Here is a 21,972-nt window from a genome sequence, read left to right as displayed (position 1 = left end):
AGGGTCTGACAAGTGGTGTGCGCCACACTACAACTCTTACTCCAGTCCTTGACTGGAGTAAGATTTTTGGCATAGAAATTGCCACATCTTGACATAGATTAGACAAGCTACGGTGTCACGCCCCAGCTCCACCCCATTTTGGGGGAGCTGGGAGAAACCTGATTGAAAACGCCAAAAGCCGCAACATTTTTCCAATACTCCGAGTTGTACAAAAATATTATGACTTTTTAAAACAATTTACGGTAGAACTATGTTGACATTATCTTGATGAGTAGACTCCATCATTTTTTAAATAAAATAATTACAGAATGTCTATCGATTACATTATCGATCAAGTTCTCTGAAAGGACAAAGACCATTTTATTCTGTATCTATGTAGGGGCTTTGGAGTTCTGTCTCAAAGTTCCCTAGGCCATGAAGATAAATGATAAAATTAATAAAAAGAATACTGGACCAAAACTGTGATGGTAAGTGACCACCTTTTAACACCTAGTTGGTTTTAGGCATGTGTTTCTTCATGAATCAGGAGCATCTGACTCCTACACGCCTCCTCATCAAGACTGGACAAATAATTGCCACTCTAGATGAATCAGGACCTTTCTTTTCTTAAAAAAAAAAACACTTCGAAGTGCCAGCCACAAAACAACTTTTTTTGTGCTTTGCGACTCTCCACTGCCAGTTGTTAAGGTTAATCCGTGTCTTTTATATAAGATCTCTCTTAAAATATTTCTTATATTGATTTTTGCTAAAACATAGAAAAACTGTATTTTCATCAGATTGATCTTTGAAAGAAAAAAAAAAAAGAGGTTAAAATATGTCAAATATTCTGATGTTACTTACTGGAGATTTGTAGTAGAGCAGTTCGCCACCTTTAAGTACAAACCATCTTCTCTTCCATGTTTTCAATTTTCCTCCCATTTTTAATAAGTATCCAGATTTCTCCAACAGCTCCTAAAATATACATATATATATATAGAAGTCACGGAGTATCAGGAGATAATAAAGAAATGGAACTTTTGCCACTGTTTATGGCATAGATTGACAGCTGTTCCTGCTCAATGGTTCTTCAACCCTGCAGACCACAGAGGGCAGCACCAGACAAGTAGAAGAGCTGATGATGACAAGTAGAAGAGCTGATGACAACAGACAGACAATTCCCTTCGGGATGGACTTTTCATGAGCGTAGGACCCGGTGGTGGGACTGTGATATTCTTTGATTTGCCTCCAGAAAGAATCGGACATGTGCACAGCCCCATGGAATAACATGGAGATGAGTGTTATCCGTGAAAACCTCAGATAACACTAGTATGACTTTTATAGTTGTCTGTACGAGCCCTGATGGTTATATTGTCTTGAATGTTGGGTGGAGATGGGTGCAGTTTAGTGATGGGTGAACGTACTTGGATAACATCTTATCCGAGCATGCCTGGGTGTTATCCGAGTATCTTAGGCATGCTCGTATATTATGCTCGCGTACCCACGGCTGCATGATATGATGCTGTTAGACAACCTGAATATATGTGGGGATTCCCTAACAAACAGGCAATCCCCACATGTTCAGGCTGTCTATCATGCAGCCGCAGGTACTCGAACATAATATACGAGAATGCCCAAAATATTTGGATAACACCCGAGCATGCTCAGATAAGGCGTTATCTGAGCACGTTGGACCATCACTAGTGTAATTATCTGTTTTCCAAATTAGCTGACACAGTCTAAGATAACACACCTGATGATTATATCAAGGTGTTCACATCCATATCTAGACATAACATCAGGCAGTTCCATTGGCTCCAAATGTATTCAGCAGTAGGACAACAACACCAAATATACAGCCAATGTCATTAAAAGAGTTGTCCACTACTTGTACAACCCATTCTCAATCATCATAGTTCGCAAATGTAAAATAATAGCAGCTATACGCACCTCTGATGTGGGCGCCATTCCAGCGATGTCGGCGCCTGTCTCTTGGGGCTCGCGTGACATTGTTATATCACGGGAGCCCTGCCTCCAATTAGCAGCCTCTTCCCTTTCACTTCCTTTAGATGTAATTGACTTCTGGAAGAAGACAGAGAGCAGCAGCAGCAGCGCTCACTTCTTCTGTCAGTTTTAGCCAAAGAAAATGAGAATGAAGCGGCCGCTAGTTGGCTACAGGGCTCCCGTGATATAACAATGTCACGCAAGCCCCAAGAGAGCAGGCGCCGACATCTCTGGAATGGTGCCGGCATCAAAGGTGCATATATAGCTGGTATTATTTTACACTGAAGAACTATGGTGATTGAGAAAGGGTTGTCCGAGTAGTCGACAAGCCCTTTGTTACAGCGGCTGCTCACCGCTCTGCTCCTGGTCCTCGGCGTGCTTCCGCTCCCTCCGCTCGCTCTTCTTTTAGCGCTCGGCGCGTTGTCCTCTCCTCCTCTCGGGCTGCGCCGTCTTCTTCCGGCATCGCTCCTTCCTGCGCTCCTACTTCCGGTGTGCGGCGCATTCGTCCTCCGTGTCCTGGGAGGTCCGCTCCTGCGCAGGCGCGCAGGTTTCAGCGTTAGTGGCAATCTCTCGGCTCCGGATCTCCTAGCACCGGATGTGGTGTATCTGCAGCCAATCTCTGTGGAGCGCAAGGTAATTCAGGCCACCTCCTCTGCTAGGAGGTGCCTGAGTGTCTTTAGCGTTTTGCTTAGTCTCTGGCCGTCCTCTCCGTACTCTGAACGTCTGTACTGGCACTGTGCTTCCGTGCTGATATTTACTGTGTTTGTTTCCTTTTTTCAATTCCGTCTCCGTCTCGGGTTTTCCTCTGCCGTTCCTGCCCTCCGTTCCCGTGTCTTCTGCCTTTGGATTTCCCGCTCCTGATTCCGGTCCTCAGTTTTGTCTACTCTCTGCCCTCCCTTTACCTGAGCCGTCCCTTCTGGTGTCTTCTACTGTGGTAAGGTAACCTCTGGGCCTGCTCCTAAACAGCCCCTGTATAGGGGTTGGTTAACACTGGGTCTGCTCGCCCACGAGGGGGACTTCCACGGTCCAGAGGGTCCACTCTCGTTCCCATCTCTGTAGTTCTAATAGTACACTCAGGCCATGGACCCCGCGGGCGCCGCGTTTTCTGATCAGAAGGAATTGGCGCACATACACGACAATCAGCAGCGCATCATGTCCTTCCTGAAAAATTTGGAGTCTCGTCTAACTTCTTTGCAAACCACCGATCCTGTTAATGCCAATCAAATTGCGGTCTTGCAGCAGGAACTCTCTCAACAACGCGATACGCAGGCGCGTATGCTATCCTATATGGCTTCCATAGACGACCGTTTATTTAATTTGCAGTCTCTCTCCACGGCTTCCGCTCAGGCTTCGCAGGATTCGACTCCCTCGCCTCATCCGCTCCCTCGCCTCGGCAAACCTCCCAGGTTTAGTGGGGATCCCAAGCTCTGTAGGGGGTTCCTGAACCAGTGTCGCCTCCACTTTGAGCTCCTTCCCCAACAGTATCCTTCCGACCGGGCCAAAGTGGCTTTTATAGTATCTCATTTAGAGGGGGAGGCTTTGGCCTGGATCAATCCTTTGTGGGAGCGGGATGATCCTGTAGTTACCCAACTAGCCTCTTTCTTAGAGACTTTCCACAGGGTTTTTGACGAGCCCGGGCGCTTAGCTTCCACAACTGAGTCGCTTTTCAACCTCCAGCAAGGTTCTCTATCTGTTGGCCAATACGCCATACGTTTTCGTACTTTGGCTTCTGAGTTAGGGTGGAACAACGAGGCCCTGGTTGGCGCTTTTTGGCGAGGTCTGTCCAGTCGAATAAAAGATGAGTTGGCTGGACGGGATACCCCAACATCTTTAGATGACCTCATATCCCTGTCCACGCGCATTGATCTACGCTTTCAGGAGCGAACGTGTGAGACCACTAGAGAAAAGAGGTCTGTTCGTTCTCTACCCTCCATCCGCAGGTCTGGAAGTCCGCGTCCCTTGTCGTCTACCACAACCTCCGTGCCAGAGCCCATGCAAGTAGATCGGGTCAAGTTAGCAGAGCAACGCCGTCGGGAGAGACGATCCCAAGGACTCTGCTTTTACTGCGGTAGCGCTTCACATTTACTACGAGCATGTCCTGAGAGACCGGAAAACTCCTCCGCCTAGGACAGGTAAGAGAGGCCTCCCTAGGTGTTTCTGATTCCTCTCAACCCTTGTTTCTGTCCGTTTTGTTAGTGCTTAATCAGAAGCGTTTTTCTGAGGTCGCGTATTTGGATTCGGGCGCAGCAGGCAACTTTATCAGTCTTGAGGCGGTTCGGAGGCTTCGCGTTCCGGTTCTCTCGTTGGATTCCCCTCATCAGATTGCTTCCGTGGATGAGAGGCCCTTGCAAGACACCGTCACCTTGATTACGGAGGAGATAGACCTGTGTATCGGGGCTCTTCATCGTGAGAAGATAACTCTCTATGTTTTGCCTAATCTAAACCATACTCTGCTTCTAGGTTTACCTTGGCTCCGTTTACATGAACCTACCCTGGACTGGCGTTCAGGTGATGTGCTCCGTTGGGGATCTACGTGTCAAAAACAATGCCTTCTGCCTGTTCGTCCTGTAGTTCCGCTTCCGACTGATTCCGTTCTTTTCGGACTACCTACTCCATATCAGTCCTACAGTGATGTTTTTGACAAGAAAGAAGCAGAGATTCTTCCTCCGCATCGAGTCTACGATTGCCCGATCGAACTTCTTCCCGGTTCCACTCCACCTAGAGGGAGGATTTACCCTCTGTCTCCTGCTGAGACTAAAGCTATGTCTGAGTACGTCCAAGAGAATCTATCTAGGGGATTCATCCGAAAGTCTTCTTCCCCTGCCGGTGCGGGATTCTTCTTCGTCAAGAAAAAAGACGGATCTCTTCGACCCTGCATTGATTACAGAGGTTTGAATAATATTACTATCAAGAACAAGTACCCTCTGCCCCTTATTCCTGAGCTCTTCGATCGATTAAGAGGGGCACGAATCTTTACGAAGCTGGATCTTCGAGGTGCTTATAATCTTGTTCGAATCCGTGCCGGCGATGAATGGAAGACTGCCTTTAATACTCGGGACGGGCATTATGAATACCTGGTCATGCCGTTCGGTCTCTGCAACGCTCCCGCAGTCTTCCAAGAATTCGTCAATGACATTTTCCGAGACCTTCTTTACTCTTGTGTTGTAGTATATCTAGACGACATCCTAATTTTTTCGGCTGACCTACCATCTCACAGAAGAAGCGTCCGTTTGGTTTTGCAACGCCTAAGAGAGAATCGTCTTTATGCTAAGTTTGAGAAGTGTCTCTTCGAACAGACGTCTCTGCCTTTTCTCGGGTACATCATTTCAGATACCGGTCTCAAGATGGATCCTGAGAAGCTGAGAGCCATTCTCAATTGGCCACGTCCCTATGGGACAAAAGCCATCCAGCGGTTTCTGGGGTTCGCCAACTACTACAGGCAATTTATTTCACATTTCTCCTCGGTAGTTCGGCCTCTTGCTGCTCTCACTCGTAAAGGTTCCAATCCGAAGACTTGGACCCCAGAGGCCGAAAAAGCGTTTGAGCTTCTGAAGCAATCCTTTTCCTCCGCGCCAGTTCTACACCATCCGGAGATCAATAGACCATTCATTCTCGAGGTGGATGCCTCTTCTACTGGGGCCGGGGCAGTGCTCTCTCAAAGATCTTCTACTGGTCGCCTGGTTCCCTGTGGCTTCTTTTCCATGACATTTTCGGCATCAGAACGTAATTATACCATTGGGGACCGAGAACTCTTGGCCATAAAGCTAGCTCTAGGGGAGTGGAGGCATCTTCTAGAAGGAGCCGTTCATCCGTTTGTGATTTTTTCTGACCACAAGAATTTGGCCTATCTTCAGTCCGCACATAGACTTTGAGCTTCGTTTTAGACCTGGCGACAAGAACGTCAAAGCAGATGCTCTGTCCAGACTATCGCAGCTTGAGGACATCGACGAGGAACCAGCGCATATTGTGGATCCCGGTAAAATCGTTACTGTGGCCCCTTTAAGTATAATCTGTCCACCTCCGGGTAAGACTTTTGTCCCTGAGAAAGACAGAGAGACTGTGCTGCGTTGGGGACATTCCTCCAAATTGGCAGGCCACGCCGGGATTAGAAAAACCTTCCTTCTCATCTCTCGCTACTATTGGTGGCCCTCGTTACGTCATGATGTCGAGGAGTTTGTCGTTTCCTGCCCTTCCTGTGCCAAGTGCAAGGTGCCTAGACAATTACCTCGTGGAGGGTTGCTTCCTCTTCCTGTGCCTTCGAGTCCTTGGCAACACATCGCCATGGACTTCATTACCGATTTACCGAGGTCCTCTGGTTGTACAGTCATCCTTACGGTGGTAGATCGCTTCTCCAAGATGGCCCATTTCGTTCCCTTGTCTGGACTTCCCTCAGCTCCAGAATTGGCGAGGATCTTTATTTCCAATATCTTCAGACTCCATGGTTTCCCTCTAAACATCGTGTCTGACCGAGGAGTCCAGTTTACGTCACGTTTCTGGAGAGCGTTATGCAAGCTTTTGAAGGTATCACTAGATTTTTCATCGGCTTATCACCCTCAGACTAATGGTCAAGCTGAACGGACAAATCAAATTGTGACTGCCTATCTTCGTCATTTCATCAATTCCCACCAAGATGATTGGGTAAACCTTCTGCCTTGGGCCGAATTCGCCTATAACAATCATTCTAGTGAATCCTCAGCTAAGTCTCCTTTTTTTGTCGTCTTCGGACAACATCCGATTATGCCTCTTCCAATTTCTTCCACTACTGGAGTTCCAGCAGCAGACTCTTTGACTTTGAATTTTTCTGCAATTTGGGGTGAGGTTAAAGAGGCTCTCGAAAATACATCAGTTAAAATGAAGAGACATGCCGACAAGAGGCGCTTAGATTCTTTCTCATTTTTACCAGGCGATAAAGTTTGGCTTGCCTCTCGTTACATTAGGCTCAAGATACCATCCTATAAACTTGGCCCTCGTTTCATCGGTCCCTTCGAGATTCTGAGTCGAGTCAACGAAGTTGCCTACAAGCTGAAGTTGCCCGCTTCGCTCCGGATTCCCAATACTTTTCATGTCTCTCTGCTCAAGCCTGTTGTTTTTAATCGCTTTCATCCTTCTTCCTGTATCTCTCCTCAGCCTGTCCATGCTGATAATATCTTTGAGGTGAGGGATATTCTAGCCAGGAAGAGGGTTTGCGGGAGAGAGTTTTTTCTAGTGGATTGGAAGGGGTTTGGGCCTGAGGAGAGATCCTGGGAACCTCGGGAGAATATCGATGCTCCTCGTCTACTTAACAAATTTCTCTCTAGTTTGAGGAGGGGAGATTTTAAAGAGGGGGGTACTGTTACAGTGGCTGCTCACCGCTCTGCTCCTGGTCCTCGGCGTGCTTCCGCTCCCTCCGCTCGCTCTTCTTTTAGCGCTCGGCGCGTTGTCCTCTCCTCCTCTCGGGCTGCGCCGTCTTCTTCCGGCATCGCTCCTTCCTGCGCTCCTACTTCCGGTGTGCGGCGCATTCGTCCTCCGTGTCCTGGGAGGTCCGCTCCTGCGCAGGCGCGCAGGTTTCAGCGTTAGTGGCAATCTCTCGGCTCCGGATCTCCTAGCACCGGATGTGGTGTATCTGCAGCCAATCTCTGTGGAGCGCAAGGTATTTCAGGCCACCTCCTCTGCTAGGAGGTGCCTGAGTGTCTTTAGCGTTTTGCTTAGTCTCTGGCCGTCCTCTCCGTACTCTGAACGTCTGTACTGGCACTGTGCTTCCGTGCTGATATTTACTGTGTTTGTTTCCTTTTTTCAGTTCCGTCTCCGTCTCGGGTTTTCTTCTGCCGTTCCTGCCCTCCGTTCCCGTGTCTTCTGCCTTTGGATTTCCCGCTCCTGATTCCGGTCCTCAGTTTTGTCCACTCTCTGCCCTCCCTTTACCTGAGCCGTCCCTTCTGGTGTCTGCTACTGTGGTAAGGTAACCTCTGGGCCTGCTCCTAAACAGCCCCTGTATAGGGGTTGGTTAACACCGGGTCTGCTCGCCCACGAGGGGGACTTCCACGGTCCAGAGGGTCCACTCTCGTTCCCATCTCTGTAGTTCTAATACCCTTTAAGAAGCATCTTTAGTGTAAAGAAGAATAAGGAGTCCTGGATTTGATGACATGACCCACACCAAAGCCAAATATCTGTGTTTGGTTCTCCAAGATGTTTGAAACAATCTCCCTGCCGAGTTCCTTAAAAATTGGGTGTAAGTGTACCAAGTATTGATGCTTTACTGCTGTTTTTACATTAAAGCGTGAGCACACCAAATAGTGAACAGGTTTTAGCTTTCGTTCACTCACTTTACATAATGCTACTCGAAACAAATAAACTATTAACTTCTATTTTTAAAGCATTTTTACTTTGCAGTTTTCTCCACTCCTGCCCAAAACTTTTGCATCTTACTGTACATGTAAACAAAATCCTGATATTAACACTAGATGATTTTCTGATGATATTTTCCCTATAACAACTGATGACCTATGCAAAAAATTGGTCATCAATATGATATCCTTGGGGGTTTGACACTCAGCATCCCCACAATCACATGAAAGGGAGTACACATCTGTGTACTGAAGGGAGTACACATCTGTGTACTGAAGGGAGTACACATCTGTGTACTGAAGGGAGTACACATCGGTGTACTGAAGGGAGTGCACATCGGTGTACTGAATGGAGTACACACCGGCGTACTGAAGGAAGTACACATCGGTGTACTGAAGGGAGTACACAACAGTGTACTGAAGGGAGTACACATCAGTGTACTGAAGGGAGTGCACATCGGTGTACTGAATGGAGTACACATCGGTGTACTGAAGGGAGTACATATCAGTGTACTGAAAGGAGTGCACATTGGTGTACTGAAGGGAGTACACATCAGTGTATTGAATGGAGTACACACCGGTGCACTGAAGGGAGTACACATCGGTGTACTGAATGGAGTTCACATCGGTGTACTGAAGGGAGTACACATCAGTGTACTGAAGGGAGTGCACATCGGTGTACTGAAGGGAGTACACATCGGTGTACTGAAGGGAGTACACATCGGTGTACTGAAGGGAGTACACATCGGTGTACTGAAGTGAGTGCACATCGGTGTACTGAAGGGAGTACACATCGGTGTACTGAATGGAGTGCACATCGGTGTACTGAATGGAGTACACATCGGTGTACTGAAGGGAGTGCACATCGGTGTACTGAAGGGAGTACAAATCAGTGTACTGAAGGGAGTGCACATCAGTGTACTGAATGGAGTACACATCGGTGTACTGAAGGGAGTGCACATCGGTGTACAGAATGGAGTACACATCGGTGTACTGAAGGGAGTACACATCGGTGTACTGAAGGGAGTGCACATCGGTGTACTGAATGGAGTACACATCGGTGTACTGAAGGGAGTACACATCGGTGTACTGAAGGGAGTACACATCGGTGTACTGAAGGGAGTGCACATCGGTGTACTGAAGGGAGTACACATCGGTGTACTGAATGGAGTGCACATCGGTGTACTGAATGGAGTACACATCGGTGTACTGAAGGGAGTGCACATCGGTGTACTGAAGGGAGTACACATCGGTGTACTGAAGGGAGTGCACATCGGTGTACTGAATGGAGTACACATCGGTGTACTGAAGGGAGTGCACATCGGTGTACAGAATGGAGTACACATCGGTGTACTGAAGGGAGTACACATCGGTGTACTGAAGGGAGTGCACATCGGTGTACTGAATGGAGTACACATCGGTGTACTGAAGGGAGTACACATCGGTGTACTGAAAGGAGTACACATCGGTGTACTGAAGGGAGTACACATTGGTGTACTGAAGGGAGTACACATCGGTGTACTGAAAGGAGTACACATCGGTGTACTGAAGGGAGTACACATCGGTGTACTGAATGGAGTATACATTGGTGTACTGAAGGGAGTGCACATCGGTGTACTGAATGGAGTACACATTGGTGTACTGAAGGGTGTACACATCGGTGTACTGAAGGGAGTACACATCGGTGTACTGAATGGAGTACACATCGGTGTACTGAAGGGAGTACACATCGGTGTACTGAAAGGAGTACACATCGGTGTACTGAAGGGAGTACACATCGGTGTACTGAAGGGAGTACACATCGGTGTACTGAAAGGAGTACACATCGGTGTACTGAAGGGAGTACACATCGGTGTACTGAATGGAGTACACATTGGTGTACTGAAGGGAGTGCACATCGGTGTACTGAATGGAGTACACATTGGTGTACTGAAGGGTGTACACATCGGTGTACTGAAGGGAGTACACATCGGTGTACTGAAGGGAGTACACATCGGTGTACTGATTGGAGTACACATCGGTGTACTGATTGGAGTACATATCGGTGTACTGATTGGAGTACATATCGGTGTACTGAATGGAGTACACACCGGCGTACTGAATGGAGTACATAGAGATGTACTAAATAAAGTACACAGAGGTAGACTGAAGAGAGCTTGGCAAGAATGACCCTCATGGTCACCACAAATCTCAAGGGTAAGAAGCGAAAGCCCTCCATATACTTTAGATAGATCTCAGCCAAACGGTTCAGCTGATCATTTACTGGCAGACATCTCTAGTGGCAGCTGATCTCTAATAGAAAAAAGAATCGGCGTTCTGAAATCGGACATGTCAGATCCTTATCTAACAAAACATCATCTGTTGGGTGAGAGTCGGTGGCCCCCCATATACATTAGACTCTTGGCGAATATCGACAGGTTCGGCTTTCTAATATGCATGGGAACTTTAAGGCTACTTTCACACCAGGTTTTTGCTGTCAGGCACTATCCTGCGAATTTTGAAAAAAACGAATCCATTTTTTTTCCGCCTGATCAGTTTTTTTCTCATAGAGTTGTATTAGCGCCGGATTGCGCCTGATGGCCAAACGTTTCATCCATTTTTTGCCGGATCCAACAAAAATTGCAACTCTGTCGGACGAAGAAAATGTTCATAGGAACGTTTTTTCTGTCTGGTGAAAAAACACCCAGCGACGGTTCCAGCGATAAGCAGATGAAACTGAGATGTGAAATGATGAATCCGGCATCCGAATCCGGTTTTCCAGGCAACCCCCATTCAAATCATGCACATTTTCCGTTCTGGGGTCTCTCTCTCTCAAAAGGATGTCCATCTCCGGGTTAATTTTAATAAAATGATCCAGCAAAAAAAACGGATCCGTTGCATCAGGTTTTCCACTATTTGCAACGGATCCGTTTTTTCAGCAATTAGCCGGATCCTGCCTGATGGCCAAAAACTGATGTGTGAAAGTAGCCTAAAGGTACCGTCACACTAAGCGACGCTGCAGCAATACCGACAACGTTCCGGATCGCTGCAGCGTCGCTGTTTGGTCGCTGGAGAGCTGTCACACAGACAGCTCTCCAGCGACCAACGATCCCGAGGTCCCCGGTAACCAGGGTAAACATCGGGTAACTAAGCGCAGGGCCGCGCTTAGTAACCCGATGTTTACCCTAGTTACCATCGTTAAAGTAAAAAAAACAAACGCTACATACTTACCTACCGCTGTCTGTCCTCGGCGCTCTGCTTCTCTGCTCTGGCTGTGAGCACCGGGCAGCCGGAAAACAGAGCGGTGACGTCACCGCTCTGCTTTCCGGCCGCTGTGCTCACAGCCAGAGCAGAGAATCACAGCGCCGGGGACAGACAGCGGTAGGTAAGTATGTAGCATTTGTTTTTTTTACTTTAACGATGGTAACCAGGGTAAACATCGGGTTACTAAGCACGGCCCTGCGCTTAGTTACCCGATGTTTACCCTGGTTACCAGCGAAGACATCGCTGAATCGGTGTCACACACACCGATTCAGCGATGTCTGCGGGGAGTCCAGCGACGAAACAAAGTTCTGGACTTTCTTCCCCGACCAGCGACAGCACAGCAGGGGCCTGATCGCTGCTGCCTGTCACACTGGACGATATCGCTAGCCAGGACGCTGCAACGTCACGGATCGCTAGCGATATCATCTAGTGTGACGGTACCTTAACTGGTGAGAGTGTAAAGGTACCGTCACACTTAGCGACGCTGCAGCGATACCGACAACGATCCGGATCGCTGCACAGCGTCGCTGTTTGGTCGCTGGAGAGCTGTCACACAGACCGCTCTCCAGCGACCAATGATCCCAAAGTCCCCGGGTAACCAGGGTAAACATCGGGTTACTAAGCGCAGGGCCGCGCTTAGTAACCCGATGTTTACCCTGGTTACCATCCTAAAAGTAAAAAAACAAACACTACATACTTACCTACAGCCGTCTGTCCTCCAGCGCTGTGCTCTGCACTCCTCCTGTACTGTCTGTGTGAGCACAGCGGCCGGAAAGCAGAGCGGTGACGTCACCGCTCTGCTTTCCGGCTGACCGACGCTCACAGCCAGTACAGGAGGAGTGCAGAGCACAGCGCTGGAGGACAGACAGCTGTAGGTAAGTATGTACTGTTTGTTTTTTTTACTTTTAGGATGGTAACCAGGGTAAACATCGGGTTACTAAGCGCGGCCCTGCGCTTAGTAACCCGATGTTTACCCTGGTTACCAGTGAAGACATCGCTGAATCGGTGTCACACACGCCGATTCAGCGATGTCTGCGGGGAGTCCAGCGACCAAATAAAGTTCTGGACTTTCTTCCCCGACCAGCGACAGCACAGCAGGGGCCTGATCGCTGCTGCCTGTCACACTGGACGATATCGCTAGCGAGGACGCTGCAACGTCACGGATCGCTAGCGATATCGTCTAGTGTGACGGTACCTTAACAAATCACAAATTGGTTGTAATTTCACCAACATAAGAACCGCATCCAATATAAGGCTATCCCACTCAGACCAGTGTACAAATCACATGCACCATTGATAGATTTTGTGCATGTTCGGTAGGGACTCCCATTAGGTCCAAAACAATAGAAATCCAAGGATAATCCTATCATCGCTGTGTTTTTAGGCTTGAGAAAGGCCACATGTGGCCGAAACGTTGTCTTGTCTTCCTTTTGTTGTGACTTCTTTTTAAACACAATGGAATAAAGATCAAGTTTCTTTTACAAGAATTATCCTTTGGCGCCTCGGATTTCTAGGTTTTCACTGTTGTACACGGCTATATAACTAAAAGTATTCATAATTGACAATGTTTCTGTGAGATTTTCGTTTTTGCAATATAATTTGCTCTAAACACTTCCTTTTCTCCTTTTTTGACCCCACCATGCCTCTTTTCGGGCACCATCTGCAAACTTTTCCTTGGCTCACTGTCACATCTTAGAAAACTTAATCAGAGGTTTGTGCAGCACAAACTCTTTAGAGGAGTCCGGGAGGTCTTCCCTTATACTAGGTGCTTCCCAAACATCCTGGTAAGTTGGAAAATATGGGCACATATGCAAGCTAGATGGCAACTCCTGTCAACACTGTAATGGAGGCCATATTGGATTTTCGTTATCCTATCACACAATTTAATCACTACTCCAGAAAATAAGAAATGGTATTTCCAAATAGATGAAAACAATAGGAATTTCGGAATTATCCCACTACGACTTCAATAATGTTAATAATTCACTACATATGTTAGAAAATATGCAGATGGAAAGCAATAGTTAGGTATTCCGGTCCATGTGGCTTACATTTTTGCCATTGTCACTTGATGAGGAACAGGTTTTTGGAAGCTTCTGTTCTGGTTCTGAGAACTCGCTGTCAATGGAATAAGCATCGGGAGGGATGGCATAGTCACTGTCTGAAGTCACGGAGGAAAAGGAGATGCCTGTGGAGAGAAGATATTCCTATAATGAATCCCTTCGGATCAGTTGAAAAAAAAAAAATTACGGTACCTTAAAGGGGTTTCTCTGCTGTAGAAATTAGGTTACATTTTAGGATATGCCATAACCTGACATTTCCATTTTATTGATTGGATCTAAGCCAATCATTTAAATGAGGGAGAGATTATAGCTGAAAACTGTAACAGACTCATTCATTACCTGCAACTGCAAGTTGTTAAGGAACATTTAGAATTTGGACCCCTGTAGGCAAAACTATATCACATATGCATATGTCTTAACTTGCAAGAGCAGGAAAACCCCTTTATGGTAACATATAGTAGTTCCAAAAGTAGCTATAAACCATAGTCACCCAATAGCTAATATGCCTAACCTCCCCTTCCCTATGTATGCATGCTCCAAATCTCCATATCTTCTCAATGTGGAAAGTGGGATAAGACACTTCCAGAAAACTCCGTGGACAAAAAAGGATCAAGCATATGGAAATCCAACATGCACGACCATTCTTTCTCCCAACATATGCCATTGGAGGTCAAGACACCCCCATACATATTATATGATAGTCCTCTCCGATAAATTCAGAAAATTCAATTCATCTCATGTGTATAACCTCCTTAACTTTCTTCCTTGTATGCCAAGTATTGTGGTGGTGTACCGCTCGTGGCAGCAGAACAAATGCTTTGGAGCTCAGAGACTCGGGGGTAGGAAGCAGTGCGAATTGTCCTGCCACTGTCCTGACGACTGCCCTCTGGATGGCATGGCAATGACTGTGGTGCCCCCTTTTCCCCCCCAGTCCTTCCTTTGTGGTCCCCACTCTTCCCCCTCCTTTTTCCATTAGGATGTTATTGGTACATCCCTTTTTGGTTTGGCTAATTGGTAGCTTGTTGGGCTGGTACCCCTTCCTCAACCCCTCCTTCACCTGATGTATGTATCTTCCTCTTCCCCTGTTGAGTCCCGGAGGTGCTCGTCCCACCCTCCCTCCCTTTGTTATGGTTAATATAACTTCTTGTCGTTACAGGATGAAAGTCACAGCGGCGGTTTGCAATAAAGAAAGCAATGGAATACTGTGGCTTGTCCAGTTATTTAGTTGGGTGGTTTTGAGGTGGTAGGGGAAAGGAGATTCCCTGGGTTGGTGGGGCCTTTTTGTTTGGGGGGTCACCGCAGTCTTCTCCTGACGTAAGTCAGGAGGATTTGTATGGAATGTGCTCACTGCAGACATTTGCTGGAGCTTGCTCTGATCGCAATGTCTTAATTCCTTAGATGCCATGTTGAAGAGCAACATCAGCATTCAAGTGGTTAGATGTGGGAGCCCTCTGTCATCCCCATTGTGCCTCTATGACCCTATTGTAGAAATCCTATGGGTAATTTAATGGCAGCTTGGAGGAGCTCCATTTGAACCTTTGCTATGAAGCTCCCAGATTTCTAAGTACCATCACGGTGCAAAGCGCTGTCCAACATGATGACATCACTGGGCAGCACTGACAACCTTTTCATAGCGGTGGAGTCTGGTGGATCCACCTCTGCACCTTCTACTGTACTAACATATATTTTAATATACACCAGCCCAGTAGTGGTAAAACTTTCCTCCAGATGGGATCTATTTTTTTTGTTTAAATGAGACGACCAACAAGAGGAACTAGAAAAGGGATATTGCTACAGACCTGTGTATCACACGTGGCATGCCAGTGCCGTTCCGAAGTCCCTAAATGGTGCGCCAGTGAAAATTTCACTGGAAAAGAAACGGCGACAGGCATAGATATGTATGTCTGTATACTAGGAGACTGCAAAATATCTTCATGAGCAAATAATGTGATTGGAAATATCTTGAATTTTTTTCACATTATCAGTAACGTTTTTCCAGCTGTTGTCCATTTCACTTTTCCAAGCCAGGAATAAAACATCTGTTCCAAATACCGAATCTGGAGAAATAAGTTCTATGACTTGTTTCCAAGGTTGTGTTCATTATTAGAGCCACATGTGCCATTGATACAGCTGATGGCTACTAAGTCTACTTGTGTTATTAATACTTTACAATGCTATGTAAGCCAATTACAGGGTGCCCTAAGTGAGCTACCCAAGAGCTCTGCCAATTGTCGTGAAACTTCTAGGCAGATCCCGCAACTTTGGGAGTTGGTAAATCCCCTTGGTGCCGTTCATTCAGGGGATTGGGAAGGGGGCATAGAAACAATGTGGTTAAACATTTCTGGGGCAAAGAAAATGAAATGTTACACAAGGCTAATTGGAAACTTTGCCAAATATAAGTTCATTCAGTCACATGATTACAGAGGTAATAGGTAGAAACAAATGATGCTACAATTTCTGAATATTAATGAGTGCCTACAACGAACTTTTAGAATAGAACATGAAATATATAATAATGTAATGCACGTATCAGCAAAGTGCATCTAAATAATGTAATCGCATGTTAAAGGGAATCTGTCACCTGAATTTGGCGGGACTGGTTTTCGGTCATATGGGCGGGGTTTTCGGGTGTTTGATTCACCCTTTCGTTACCCGCTGGCTGCATGCTGGCCGCAATATTGGATTGAAGTTCATTCTCTGTACTCCGTAGTACACGCCGCACGCGCAGTATGCTTTGCCCAACTGCGGGCAAAGCCGAAAAGCATTAGTGCGCATGCGCCGGCGCACTATGTCCCGGAAGTATTTAGCTGTGTTCCGGGACATAGTGCGCCGGCGCATGCGCACTAATGCTTTTCAGCTTTGCCCGCAGTTGGGCAAAGCATACAGCACATGCGCAAGGCAAGATTGCCTTGCGCAGGCGTGTACTACGGAGGACAGAGAATGAACTTCAATCCAATATTGCGGCCAGCATGCAGCCAGCGAGTAACGAAAGGGTGAATCAAACACCCAAAAACCCCACCCATATGACCGAAAACCGGTCCCGCCAAATTCAGGTGACAGGTTCCCTTTAAATGGGCTTTCTACAAAAATGCATCCAGTAATGTCGAGCAGAAGACGTGTCTGATGATGACTTTGAAAATTATCAAAACTGGTGCAAAGAAAAGGTGAAGTAGTCGCCCTTAGCGAGCAATGAATTTACTATTTTTATTTTCCAAAAGGGATTAAGAAAAATAATGCTGTAATCTTATAGCTAGATCGTTAATTTTGAAACTTTGCAAATCAATTTATTGAGGGATTTGTATTCATTCCAGTAAGAAGTATAGGGTAGTGAGGTGGCTCAGTGGTTAGCACTATTGCTTTGCAATGCTGGGGTCTTGGATTCAATCCCACCAAGGAGTTGGTATGTTCTCCACGTGTTTGCATGGGTTTCCTTTGGGTTCACCGGCTTCCTTCCACACTTCAAAGACACACTGATAGTAAACTTGGATTGTGAGTCCCATTGGAGACAGTGATCAAAATGTATGCAAATTACTGTAGAATATGATGGCGCTATATGATCAATACATAATAATAATAATAATAACTTGCATGTAAGTTGCTTCTAAACCCCAGCATTTCCCCAATCTATTTGTTTACCTTCATATCTGAGAATGGTAATTTGGAGTACAAATAATGGAAGTAAAAATCAGAACTTGTCTCCTCTAATGTGAATGGCTAGTATTACACTGTCATCCTCTGTACTCTAAATGAGGCAGAAAAAAGCAAGAGTTTGGAAGCCACTTACATGCCTTTATTTTCGGGATTGAAGAAAAAATTCCTAGTAAATGTATTTGCAAAGTTATAAAACTTTCCACAAACAAAATTATTTAAAAAAAACCCTGTGAGTTTAGTTACTCTTTAACGGACGCATGAGCATATATTATAAAGTGATTATTTACAACTTTAGTTCTCTAAAGTTTCTCGGTGTCCAGACACTCGCCTCTTTTCAAAGCCCGAGGACTTCCTGCTTCACTCTGATTTCGACAGTCTGACTCAGAAGTCCGAGAACTTGATCGAGAGCTCAACTCCTCCTCGGATCCTGATGAGTCTTCCAAGGGACTAGTGCTTATCTGAGTGGCCTTCTAAATATTTAAGAAGATAGAAATGAAATTTAAAATCTAATAAAATGATTATCAATATAGGATATAGAGCTTGTTTTCTCAGATAGTTTTTCTTTAGGATAAGCCACCAATGTGTGATCAGTAAGGGTCCAACACATGGGATCCCCACAATCATCAAAACAAAGGGGCCATGACAATATGGAAAACTTAGCCGTGTAAAGCAGAGCCGCAGTACCAGGCACAGTCACACATGATGATGAGCCGGGATGAACGGGCTCTGGTGAGAACAGCATTGACTTTGTTCAGCTGATCGTACAGGTCCAGTGGGTCAGATTCACATCAATCATATCTTAACGCACTACACAAGGTGACAGCCCATCTATATTACCTTCTACCCTCCTCCTCCATAGAAAAAGGAATAAATAAAAAACTCCCTAATTTATCTACCATGTTTGATCCTCATTAATCATAGATTGTAACAAAGAAAAATGTATGACTCTCATTCATACCCCTTTCAATGTGGTGTAGACAGGTGAGCTCAGGTTCTTATATATGAGAGATGTATAGACACCAGATGTGGGACATGACGCTGTAGAGACATCTATATATAACAAGAAAAATCACAAAATATATGAGAAATCATTCATAATGTACATTAAACATATTTACTATGTTGTTTCTTATTACAGTTTTTTGCTATAATTTTATTCTTTCAAAGGAGTGGTCAACATTTTAAGAAAAAAATGGGAAAATAGTAGAAAATGATTAAAATTACAAACTAAACATTTTTTATACTTTGCCACCCATGCAAATGTTGACAATACTGCAGAGGCGACACTACAACACATGACCGCTGCGGTCAATCATTGGCTTCTGCTGCATCATATTGTCTATCCCTCAGTCACTGCAGAGGTCAGTGATTGTCTGCAGTGGTCACTTGTTCTAGACAGGATATCCCTGCTGCAGCATTGTTCACCGAGAACCCTGGGAGCATCATAGAATCAACACTACAGGGACAGGTGCATCAACACATAAGTAGAGCTAAGGAGGGTTTCACACATCTGATATCCAGGGCTCAAGTCCGGATCAATTGCAGATTTCCTAACCCAAATTCACGTGCCCCATATATGCCCATGAGACTGTTGAGTTCAGGTCAGGAGACCTCTGATTGGACTGTGAATGGTGGATGTGTGAAACCAGCCACTTCCTTTAATTGTTAGTTTTGTAGATTTCTAAACACTGGTCCACTAAAAATGGACATACTCTTCAATATTTAATAATTAATAAGAAGAACAAGACTAAGGGTGGTTTCACACTTGCGTTTTTGTCTGCAGCGTTTTTTGCACAAAAAAAGCATGCGTTTTTTTCCTATATTTAACATTGAAAACGCATGCGTTTTTTTGTTGTACGCGTTTGGTCGCGTTTTGAAACGCATGCATTTTTTTGCTGCATGCGTTCTTTTTCAGACATGCAACTTGTAGTATTTTTGAGAGGCTTTTTTTGACACATAAAAACGCATGTGTTTTCATGCGTTTTTTTGTGTCAAAAAATACATTGGAGTCAATGGAAACGCATGCGTTTTTAAGCACATGCGTTTGTTTGCTTTAAAAACGCATGCGTTTTTATTTAAAAAAAACAGAAAACACACTGATATGCCACCCCCCACCATAAAGGTGATAAAGGGATCCTAACCCTAACCCTAACGCTAAAGGGATCCTAACCCTATCACTAACCCTAACCCTACCCCTAACCCTAACCCTACCCCTAACCCTAAAGGGATCCTAACCCTAACCCTACCCCTAACCCTAAAGGGATCCTAACCCTAACCCTACCCCTAACCCTACCCCTAACCCTACCCCTAACCCTAAAGGGATCCTAACCCTACCCCTACCCCTAACCCTAATCCCTTTAGGGTTAGGGTTAGGATTCCTTTAGGCTTAGAGTTAGGGGTAGGGTTAGGGTTAGAGTTAGGATCCCTTTAGGGTTAGGGTTAGGGTTATGATCACTACCTCTAACCCTACCCCTAACCCTAACCCTAACTATTTCTGTTTATAGTGGGTTTTTTACTTTATTTTGATGATTGGCAGCTGTCACACATTTCTCAGCATGCGTTTAAAAAACGCAAACGCATGAAAAAACGCATGTAAACGCGTCAAAACGCTGCGTTTTTTTCACCACATGCAAAAACGCACGCGTCAAAAAAACGCAGCGTTTGCACGCGTTTACATACGTTTTTTCCCCATGCATTTTTTTTTTTGAAACGCAAGTGTGAAACCAGCCTTAAACAACAACCATTAAAAGAGGCAGGAAGAACGGATGGCAAAAGTGAATGAGAAAAGGCCTCAAACCCAAAAAAGAACGTATATTTTGGCTTCACAATGTGTCCCTAAAGTTTTACAAAAGAAGCAGATTTATCAAAACTGGGCTAAAAGAAATGTTGTCTTTGTTACCACTGGCAACCAATCACAGCGCAGCTTTCGTTTAACCAGAGCAGTTTAAGAAATGAAAGCTAAACTCTGATTGGTTGCTATGGGAAACAAAGAGTGTTTACTGAGGCCTAGTCAGTCTCTATATTTCCTGCCTGTGAACCACACTTTACATGGAAATGGATCGTGGCACAATTTTGTTTTCTATTAAAGAAGCCTGTTATACTTTGTTTATTAATGTCAGGCACATTTACACAACTTGGCTTACAATATTTAGGACAATGATGGCAATGTTACCATTTCAGCCACATATTTTTCCTTAAAAAACTCAAATGAGGAGTAGCAAGTTACCTCGATAAACTACAGTATGTCAACATAAGAATTTTCTGGCTGCACATAGGCCTGAGATCGTTATCATCGGAGTGCAAAGTGTGAGGTGATGCGAGGAGCCACCCCATTGTGTTCGGAGCACCAGCGCCATCAAATAATTGACTTTTTTGTGCCAAACTCTTCAAAATGGTGAATGTTGTTCATGAATTTTGCACATTTTCTAATAAGACGCCAAAGACATTTTATACCCCAAATCCTGACAACAATAAGGAACCCAAAAAAACAACAACAGGTGAACACATACAAAGCAGATTTTAGAAAAATCGCACACTTAAAAAAAGGATAAGGTGCAAAAGAAAAATAGGTCTTAAACAACAAAAACAAGACAAAAAAAGGCAAATTCAATAATGAATTGAGCCATAGAAATGCATTCAGTGTATTGATTATCCTGGCAGTGGCCAGATGCTTAGTCCCATCTGTAATGTTTAGTGGGTAATGGCCCCTGAACCTTCAATTCAAGTGAACAAAATGAGGTGCACTTGCAGCCACTGTAAGTGCATATAAATTCCCCAAATCTATGGAAATGCCTTTTACAAAGGGAGTAGCCACCGTCCATTTTAATGTCCATGGCATAGAAGGATATGAAGGTCCACACACTCTTAGCTCTGCATTTTATTTGCTAATTTTGCACATGCATTTCCAAAAATGTTGTATACATATGCCATAAATTGTGGAGCTTACTCTTGATGTTAGGATCCACTGAAACTTCTGACATTCTCATCCCAGATTTAGCAATGGCGTATATCCGATTTTCCTGTGAATAAATGTCACAAATGATGATAACCACTCAGAACTGGTATGCACATGCATTGATTTATTAGTAAAAATGTGACAACATAATACGGGTAAGCTACTTTCACACTTCCGTCTTTTACAAGACGTCGCAATGCGTCGTTCTGTGTTAAAAACGCATCCTGCAAAGTTGCCCGCAGGATGCTTTTTTTGCACATAGACTTGTATTACCAACGCATCGCGACGTATGGACACACGTTCCATACGTCGTGCGCTGGATGCCTCGGTATTTGGCGGGCCGTTGTATCGAAAAAAACGTTCAAGGGAACGTTTTTTTCGTACGTCGGGTCCTGCATTTTAAACTGCGCAGGCGCGTCCGGAACTCCACCCCCCCATCCCTGGGACTTCACAATGGGCAGCGGACGTGTTGAAATACTGCCTCCGCTGCCCATGTTGTGCTAAAAAACTTCAACGCCGACGCTTAGCGACAGCCGCGTACCAACGGAAGTCTGAAAGAAGCCTTAGGGCCAATCTTTTCAAGGTTATGTTCACATTTCATGGATTCTCTCCAGACTTAAAGGGGAAGTCCGGTGAAATCAAGTTATTACCTAGCCATATGATAGGTGATAACTTACTGATTGGTGGAGAAGGAGATTTATCCACGGGAACCTGCACTGATCGGCAGAAAGGGGAATTTTTATCCCCAAGAGGGACTTTT

At 45.3% G+C, this 21,972-nt stretch overlaps 1 protein-coding gene across 1 annotated transcript in view; it reads right to left on the bottom strand.

Moving 5' to 3' along the window:
* Positions 1 to 21,972, bottom strand: part of PLEKHH2 (pleckstrin homology, MyTH4 and FERM domain containing H2) — a 222,179-nt gene that overhangs the window by 61,162 nt on the left and 139,045 nt on the right. The window contains exons 9-13 of the mRNA XM_069768602.1: positions 21,204 to 21,276; positions 18,216 to 18,307; positions 17,586 to 17,727; positions 13,595 to 13,731; positions 841 to 951 (exon numbers count right to left, since the gene is read on the bottom strand). Of these exons, the coding sequence (XP_069624703.1) occupies positions 841 to 951; positions 13,595 to 13,731; positions 17,586 to 17,727; positions 18,216 to 18,307; positions 21,204 to 21,276 (555 nt within the window). The remainder of the gene's footprint in view (positions 1 to 840; positions 952 to 13,594; positions 13,732 to 17,585; positions 17,728 to 18,215; positions 18,308 to 21,203; positions 21,277 to 21,972) is intronic.

This window comes from Ranitomeya imitator, chromosome 5 (assembly GCF_032444005.1).
Source record: "Ranitomeya imitator isolate aRanImi1 chromosome 5, aRanImi1.pri, whole genome shotgun sequence".
NCBI classification, from domain to species: Eukaryota; Metazoa; Chordata; class Amphibia; order Anura; family Dendrobatidae; genus Ranitomeya; species Ranitomeya imitator.
This window is presented reverse-complemented; position numbering and strand designations above follow the sequence as displayed.